Raw genomic sequence first — 9,715 nt, 5'->3', positions numbered from 1 at the left:
TTATTGAGTTTTAGACACAGTGTTCATATTTTTACATACACATTTAACAAGGTGCTGGAGAACTTCTATCTCCTGCTGGCACTTTGACACATGGTCCGTCAGTCTGACCCTGTCAGAGGCTTTGCACCTTATAAAACATCAGCGATCAGCAAAGGAGGCAAACTGTGGCTGAGGAAGTGCTCAACATTCCAAGTTACACACTTACACACACATGCACGCACACACACGGCTGGTAGGTGTGCATTATTCAGAATAATCTAACAATGATGATATGCTACTACAATATTAATCACATAATATAGTGAAAAAGTCTCTTTGCACTTTTACATTTTTCCCCTAAACTAGAGATGAACATGGGCCACATTATCAACAATTACTGCTCTATCCAAGTAAAATGACTAACTCTGTGCTCTATATAGAATCCTGATAACAAATCAGACAGAAACACTATATTCTTTATGGATTTAAACTAATTTTTTGTAAGTGTTGTCTAAGAGTGAAATCCAGTGCTTCTGTGGTTTGTCTAGAAAAGCAAAGGAGAAGAAGCAGGCGTCACCCACAGCTCTTTATTCAGGAGAAGCTCCTACAGCTGACTGAACAGGAGTTTTAATCCCTCCAACCCAGAGAAGGTCAAACACTTTATTTTATGCCTCAGCTTCAAACATCTTCTTCCTCCCATCCATGCCTGATTTATCCTCAATGTTTTTACGCCAGTCGCCAACGTCGCGGAGTTCCTTGTCCTGAAACAACAAAAGGATCAGAAGTCAGAGCAGCAATGATGAGACAGTGTGACCAGAGATGCCAATGCATAAAGAACTGTGAGTTCCACATAAGATTTTAAGTCAAACAAACCCCTAGAGGCAGTTTTATTTGAACTTGTACAAGAACATAATGTTATTTCACTTGTAGTTCATGTATTTTCAAGAAATAAGATGCTCTGAACATCTTTTCCTCACCACTCAAATAAATCTAGCAGTTATTGTCATCATCATTACCATCAGTTGCTACTAAACTACTTCTGTGCCTATAATAGTAAAAAAAAAAACAACCAGGAGTCAGAATAAGCCACTAGTGTGAAATGACTTTCACTGTTTCAGCTGAACCAGGGCTAGACTGGGACAAAAATTCAGCCCTGGCATTTTCTGTCCAGACCAGCCCACTACATCATTAGAGGACACCATGTAGAAGCCAATAAATATCCCTTTTATCATATTTTTGTCCATTCTTTAATTTTTTTTCCCTACATTTTGCCTCTTTTTGTTTTTACATTTTTGCACTTTTTTTTTTTACTATTGTTTGCCACGTTTTGCTCATTAAAGCTACCCATTGCCATTACATACCACCTGGTTCCTCTTTATTTGCCTGTGTTTTGGCTACTCTTCACTGCTTTTGGCACATTTTAGTCACTTTTCACTCTTTTCTTGCCACATTTTTGCCACTTTTGGACCATTTTTGGCCACCTGTTACCATGTCTGTCTGCACTGGCTCATCAATAAAAAACAGTAGCGGACCGGACACCGGGACAATGGCCCGTATACCAGATGGTCAGTCTACCCCTGAGTGAGGCAATAAGCAAAGTTCATGGGACGGGATGATTTACAATACTGGGCTTACGATAACGCTATGGATGATATTTTTTTTCACTAACTCTTGACATACTTACTTGTAGAATCAACTGAGAATACAATATAAAATAAACAGTAACATAAATGAGACTTTTTGAGGCACTCTGCAAATTGAATCCAAACACAGACATGGTGTCTGAAATTCCATCTGGTCCTCTTAAAATACTTTAGAAACACAACAGACTGACAGTTCATGCCAGTATAAAATCATCATCATGAAATTATTCAAAAACATATTCTTATCTATACAGATTTAAGGTATGGACATGTTCTTTTTCAACAATATTAGCATGACTCTCCCCCCCTCCCCTTGACTAAATATCTTGTGACGTTTTTCAATCCTGATATTTTGCTGCACGATATATCATCCCACCCTTGCATAAATAGACCCCACAGATCCTAGCGTCCCTCACCTCCTCCTTCACCTCCTTCTTGACCTGCTTCAGGTTGGCCCTCAGGTCCATGTTGACTGTGTGTTTGGAGCCCAGCAGAGCTTTGAGCATGGCGTCTGCAGACATGCGCACTTTCCTCAGCACAGGCTTCTTGAACTTGCCCATCAAGTCCTGAACTTTGATTTTCAGGTCTTCGATCTGTTCAGAGGTCACCACAAAGGTTTTAAACGATAGTCCTCCTCATGTCATCAGAGTAGTAAGAAATACAAGCATTCTCTAATGTGATGGTAATGGCTTAAGTTTCCAGTGTAACAAGATAAATCACACACATTAATCACTATATCACGATATGGACAGCTGGCGGCCGGCCGTAAATGCAAAAAAAACCCCTCTAAAAGCGCACAGAATGACAACAAAAATACATTAAACAACAACAAAAAGAACACAATATTGCTACAAAAAAAATTCAAAATGACAAAAAATTTAGAAAAGGACAGGAAAATTTTATAAATATTAAAAAAAACCACATAGGACCACTACAAATATCATGGCAACATATTTTGAACATTTAGCTCACTTTCCTCACATTTAACTCATTTTTCTTTCATTTGAGACACATTCATTTAAAACAGCATGTTCTATATCATTGTTAAAATATATTAACATGAAAAATAAATAGAAATGTAAATGTTGAATTACATTACAATTAAATATAACTTTTAAATCTAATTGCTAAATGTGAAATGTAAATCGTAAATGTTAAATCTAAATCTAAATGTTAAATTTAAATCTAAATGTTAAATCTTTCATGTTTATTTTCTTTCACCCGTGGCATTTAGATTCAACATTTAAACTTTAAATGTTAAATCTAAATGTCACGGGTTAAAAAGATATTTAGCTAATATGCAAATTCACCATTTAGATTTGCATTTAACATTTAGATTTAGATTGAACATTTAACATTTAGATCTAACATTTTGCATTTAGATTTAACATTTACATTAAAATGTAACATTCAGATTTAGATTTAACATTTAGATTTAACAATGACATATTTTTACGAGAAATAAAATATCACAAATTTCACTAATAATGCTGTAAATCTAGTCAAAAGTAACATTAAAAAAATCCACACATGTTTTGTAAATTTGGTTTGTTTCTAAATGCTGCAAAGAGTTGCAGTTTATTTTAGCATGCGCAACTTTACAATTGGCGTGAATTCACTAAGATCTGAAATAAAGGGTGGTAAACCAGTTGCATCCCTAAATCCTTTGGTGATGCTGTGAGGAATTCACTAAGATTGCAGCAATGATTAGTGCACATGCAGAAGTGGTGCAGACCGTCCTATTTAAATGAGTGTTTTCTGCATGTTATGTTTAACATGAAGCGTGAAGGAGAGCTGAGTGTGCAGAAGCGAAAAAAATAATTTGAAGCAGCAGAATTGGAGGTGTTAGTGGAGGAAGCTGATTTTAAAAAAAAAGATTAATTACAGCAAAAACATAATTATGAATTTCCATAGTGATTTTTAATTTTTTTAGTGGCGGAAATGGACTTCCATAAAAATCACAGCAAAAATACACAAAACAGCAAAAATCTAAATATAGTGTGGGAACATCTACTGTATATCTACCTCCTTGTTAGTTTTGGTCACTTTCATCTCCAGATCATATCGCTCCTCATCAATCCGGTCAATGTTCTTGTTGATCTCCTTGCACAATTCCTGAAACAGACATAGGTAGGTAAGTATCTGTGTTAGTCCAGCTGTGCAGGTAAAGAGCTCCAGCTGTTCTGTGACGTACCTGCAGCTCCTGCATGGTTCGGGGCATGGATACAGGAGGACAGTTCTCAGCCATGTAGCGACTCCTCTCCTGCTCACGCTCTTTGTCCTCTTCCTCCAGCAACACTTTGGCAATGGAGAGCATCAAACTCTGGAGGGAAAAGGTGAAACACACACATCAGATAGAACAAGCATACCTGCAAACATTTATGGTTTAGACCAGTGGTTCTCAAATGGGGGTACGCGATGGCACTACAGGGGGTACTTGAGGGAGAGAGAGTGAAAAATTAACAATGAAAGCATGTACAATATGAGGTTTTATCATGTTTATTTTTAGTTAAAAATGACAATCATACTAAATATTACCAGCCACTCATAAAATAAGAGAAAAATATACTGAATAATAAAAAGAACAGACAACAAACAAAAAAATACACAAAATGACACCAAAAACACACACTGAGAGAGAAAAATCCTTACTTTTACCAGCAACACACAAAACAGCAACAAAGACACACTAAATGAGAAAAAAAATACACAAGATCACTAGAAAATACAAAAAAACAACAGAGAAACATACAAAATGACATAAGAAAAATACAAAACGACACCAAAAACATACACATTGAGAGTCAATAATTTAAATAATGCCAACAACACAAAAATAGGAAGAAAAATATACTTAATAATAAAAATAACAGACAAACAACAACAAAATACAAAAAAATGACACAGAAAAAACACAAAAGGATGATAGAAATTATTTTGAACATGAAAATACAAAGGTCCGTTTTGGTCCCACATCAGGTGGGAGACGACAGGAAATTCTAAAAACTGTAGAAACAAATCTATTCAGGAGGCACGAAATACTGTTTCATTCCACTGATTTATAAAATAACATTCTTTATAATGTGTGTTATTATTTATTCATTCCATCATTGTGCTCTATAGTTGTTTGTTCACAGTATTCTGGGCAAAATGTTGTAGTCGGACAAAGGGGGTACTTTGATTCAGAAATAAGAGTAAGGGGGTACTAGAGCCAAAAACGTTTGAGAACCACTGGTTGAGTAGATAGTGAGGGGTGGGGGGTGGGGGGTGGGGGGTGGTGTTATCACAGCTTGGAGGGCGCACACAGACAGGTTTGAGGATTAATTCTAGATAACAAGAGTGTTGGAGTCTTTTCAGTGTGTTGTTGAGGGAGTGAATGATAATCAACCTGTTCTCAGGTGTTACCTTCAGCTGATGCTTCCGACTCGAGGACATCTTTTTTCTAAAACGATGAAGAACATCTCGATCATGAAGCAGGAAATGGAAAGCATGTTACAACGTCCAGATGTTTTACTGTCTAAACTTACTCTGACATCGTGGCTGGTGTTTGGATGAAAATCCCTGTGGAAAAGATTTGGAAATACTAAAAGTCAATGACATTGATACACAATGATGGAATATAAAACATTATAAAATCATCACTGAATACAAAGCCCCGAATGTGAACCTGAACAGTGAGTTTTCAGAGATAGCGTTCCTCCTCAGAGGACATACGATACTGCTCAGAGCTTTGAAGGAAAGCCTCCAGTCTAAATAAGGAAACGCTTTGGGGGACCAGCTGGCACCCCCAGTGAGCTCTTATTGTGGAAGGCCTCTCTTGTGGATCATCATTGGGAATCACCCGATACTTCTTCTGTTGGTAGGAACATCTCAGGCACGGCAAAGCTTTTACTCAACACGTCTGAAAATAGTGAGTGAACCAAGCAAACAATCATAGCATCTAACGAACCAACCAGAGAGACCGATGATGGAGAATTAATTAATCATGTTCAAATCTGATTAATCAGAATTTTGCACCAAAAGAATGTGATAAAGCATCCAAAATGTGTGATTTATTCAGGTCAGATAAAAGTTATCTATAGCTGCATTTCCATTACCCTTGGAAATAATATAAATAGCGCAATAAAAACCGATAATGGAAACGCCTGAATTTCCAAATTTCATGAGGTATTTCAGAGGAAACACTTTTTCCGCATACACACGTCACAGATCGTGACGTACATGGTCACATGACCACTTCTCTCCGAGAAAACATGGCGCGTACAACGTGTAAACAGAAGAGGAGACCGAGACATTTCTAAGCAATATATTTTAACATGATTAATGTTACATTAGACATGAAACAACAAAAGAAGACGAAATGTTATAAGTAGGTTCTGAGCGTTCGTCTCTCTGCAGCAAAGTCTTCACTGAGGAGCCTAGCTGCCTAAAAACAACGTTCAACAGAAACACGTTCAAAGCACAATTATACTTTGTTGACATTTAGAAATATCGCTTTTATTCGTGAAAATCTGTATTAGCTGTTAGTTTGTCCATTCCTAAACCAGCCTGTTGCACAGCTAAGTTCAACAAACTATACGAGCCTATGATTGATATAAATTGTCATTATTTACTAGAAAAATACTTTATTAAACCAAATGGTTTTTTGGCACTACAGCAGCATAGCACTAAAGCAGAAAGTCCTGAAATATTAGAATAAATACATTAATTACACAGTGAAATGCAAACATGCACACAGGGGCAGTGTAACTTACAGGTTTTATTTAAAAAAAAAAAAAAGAAGTTGAAATTATGTTTAGTAGATACCTAGCGAAAATCACCTGACTTATAGAGGGTGCACGTTTTAGTCTTATTAGTACACTGTAAACCCCGAATAAGTTACCAGAACTAAAACAAAATTGAGGCAACCGATTAGCTCAATTTTTTTACGTTGATTAACTTAAAAGTCAAAATTTTCCAAAACTAAAAGGTAGGATGACGATTCTTTTTGATAACAGTTAAATTAAAGTGCTGTATGAATTAAGTTTATTTTCAAATAATCTGTATTTGAAACAACAAAAATAACAGGACTTTATCATTCTTAGCATGTAATTACTTAATTCTATTAAGTTGTACTTCAGTTGTGTTTTTAAGTTTTGCTTACTCATAAACAAATATACTGTAGTTCCATTTACTCAAAAAATATTAGTTAACGTAACTCAAAAAGGAAGAACATGTTACAACAACTTGACATAACTGAGTTATAACTATTTCTATAACGTTGAGTATAAACTACTTAATCTTTTTAATTACTTTGAATGTTCGATTTTACAGTAAAGCAAAGATAACTTGTGTTACTGTCAATTCATATAAAATTAAAGGTAATAAATTGTTAACTTTGGTGTAAATCAGTCTTTTGAGGGTGAATCCACAAATATGCAGAACATTAACAATTAAAGTGTCGTCCAATAAACCATCACTTATCTTAACAGAGATACTGTTGCAAGCTTATCACATTAACTCAGCTGTAAACACCATCTATCACCACAGCATCCCACTGGACCCCAAACCTTTGCACGCCAACATTTATCAAACACTTAACCCACAAGATTACCAACATGGAAATGGGTAAGTACGGTAGATTCAAAATCATGCAGGTGAAAATAAATCTCCTCACCACAAACAGAAGGTGGTCTCTGGTCTAGCTCAGGAGTCAGGAGTGCAGTCGCCTGATGAGATCTCCTACCTTTCTGACCAAAGCTCACAGATGTCAGACCCTGGTCTGGGTTTGGATGTTAAATGTCAGCATTTAACCCATTCCCCCAAGGAAAAGCGAATTCCACCCTTCTCGTTTTAGAAGCACATTAGTTAAAGTAACCAATGGGCCTTGAGCTCCAGGAACATTATATCTTACCCCCCCCCCCCAACTCGGATCCGTCTAATCTTTGAGTCATTCCTCTTTCCGTCTCAATTGTTTAACTGATTCTATTCTTCATTTCAAAACTTTCCAAAAAGTTTTAGAAGTAGAACAGGTGGGCATAATAACAACACATTTTCTTGTCATATCTGTGAGTTAAACTACACTTTAAAGTCTGAGGCCCTGTTCAGGGAAACAGTCGGTGGCAGAGAGAAGGTTTAAGGCCATCACTCAAGACGCACTTAATGGATGCAAGGAAGCAGCAGCTGCAAGGCCAGAAACCTGAAACTATCTCAAACTTTTCAGATGCAAATCTAAAACAGGATTTCAAAAACTAATGACTTGCTGCAGAGACTGTTTCAGCAAAGTTCCCAAATTTAGTATTTCGTTTTTTGCCACTTCCAATAACTACGAGCATAGTGGGAAATTACTAAATTTACCTACGCCATGGTGGCAATAAGGGTGACATCCTACTTCTTTGTTGTGGACACTCCTCCTCTAGGCTGAGGAGGCCATTCTGCTGAACTGTAGATCAGCACAAATATTCCTGTATGAAGTGTGCAGGTGTGGGCTCTCCATGAAGAACCAGCGATCATCACATACAGATGTCAGATACCATAGGTTAATGTCATCAGGAAAAACAATGGGCAGGATCAAGAAATAAGACTCAGGAGCCCACGTGAACTCTTCACAGCTGCACAGCGGTTATTTATTTACTCGCCGTTCTCGTGACCGCAAGTAGAGAATGGATACCCGACCAAAGCTCGACAATGCCAAACAGGTTGGGTCGTGTTCGGACTGATATGGAACTGGTGGTTGGGTTCAGTTTTTGCGGTTCTTGGCATTTCTGCAGCAGCAGCAGTGAGACCAGCTTCAGCACTGCAGGCAGGAGCATCGAGCAGAGGACAGCTTTGAAGCCACCCACTGTTGATACAATCCTTTTTCTGCACAAGAACATGGATTATGTTGGGTTATATGTTTACATGTGCTCTGGTCCGGTTCCTAGAGGATCTACACTGCAGACCACAGCTGAAACCCGCCCGGTTCTTTAATGCTGGAGGAGGCCACACATCTATAATCTTACACTTATAATGAAGATGAAGTCAAGAAATGGATTTACCACCATTTATTACAGATACGATTTACGAGTGTGAGATACTATTTCTGCACTGGCCCAGTGACATCCTTCCCCCACAAGTTCTAGATGACAAAGAGAAAGATGTGTTGCCTTCCCCCCGCTTTTATTTGCTTCGTTGCTCCTCCTTCGCTGGCCCCCACCTCTTACGGTTCTAGCCTGTCAGTAATCTATGTGTGTGAGCGGGTGTGCACCGAGGAGTATGTGGCTTGCTTTATGTGAAGCTAAGTGTAATGTGCAAATAATCTAAATATCCCTCAATTATCTATAGTTTTGATGCATGGATAATGTAAATAGATCCACTGGGACTCTTGCAGGCACTGCATGCCCCCCGTTTGACGTTTCTCTCCTTCTTTCCCGATTCCACTGGGAAAAAGTACATCCTCCGTGGTACCTGGTGCTGCTTTTTTTTGTACCTCCTTTGTTGAGGTTCCAAAAAAGCAGCCCTCATCTGAAAATGTGACGTAAGCACAAAGCAGCCACTCATTGGGTCTGAGAATCATGAGTCATCAACTCACATTGACGATCTTGTAAGGATAGCAGCAAAAAAGTGCAATCCGTGGAGTCTGGCAGTTTCACGTGTCTGGTTGGTGCTCAATAAAAACATTCCAGAAAAACAATATCGGGTCCTGAAAGCGAGGAGTGCGGAGCCATATAAAGCCAATACCGCCAATAGAAACGCCATTTGTATTTGACGTTCCTTGTTAGCTGATCTGTTCTGTTGACCTTAACAGTTGTTTTTTTTAATAAAAGCAGACTTACCACTACAACAAACATGAATATGACATTTGTATGAAGGAAAGTGTCAGTTTCGGGTCAGGCTAAGATGAAAAAATTCGGCCCAATCCGCACTCTAAATGCAAGACTTCTTTGCATCCCTTTGTAGAACCAAACAGTAGTTTGGTCCACCGCACTTCTTTCAATCTCCAAGAAGTCTTCTTCTTCTTCTCCTTTATTTATGGCATGGTGGTGGACGCCTTTCCAAGCAGTCGAGAACGCACCAGCGTCATTCAGGTTCAGTATTGCAGTACAAAATGCATCACACAGTCTGTTCAAGTCAAT

At 38.0% G+C, this 9,715-nt stretch overlaps 1 protein-coding gene across 1 annotated transcript; it reads right to left on the bottom strand.

The window, feature by feature from the left end:
- Positions 1–546: 546 nt before the first annotated feature.
- On the bottom strand, positions 547–7,403 carry LOC114464797 (troponin I, fast skeletal muscle-like). The gene is made up of 7 exons (XM_028449359.1): positions 7,279–7,403; positions 5,150–5,183; positions 5,028–5,064; positions 3,817–3,945; positions 3,648–3,737; positions 2,039–2,215; positions 547–740 (listed from the first exon to the last, which is right to left on the bottom strand). The coding sequence occupies exons 2-7, from the start codon at positions 5,155–5,157 to the stop codon at positions 645–647; spliced, it is 537 nt and encodes a 178-aa protein (XP_028305160.1). The 5' UTR covers positions 5,158–5,183; positions 7,279–7,403; the 3' UTR covers positions 547–644.
- Positions 7,404–9,715: the final 2,312 nt, after the last annotated feature.

Source organism: Gouania willdenowi, chromosome 6 (genome assembly GCF_900634775.1).
Source record: "Gouania willdenowi chromosome 6, fGouWil2.1, whole genome shotgun sequence".
In the NCBI taxonomy this organism is placed as follows: Eukaryota; Metazoa; Chordata; class Actinopteri; order Blenniiformes; family Gobiesocidae; genus Gouania; species Gouania willdenowi.
The sequence above is the reverse complement of the archived record's forward strand: the minus strand, read 5'-3'. Positions and strand labels throughout refer to the sequence as shown.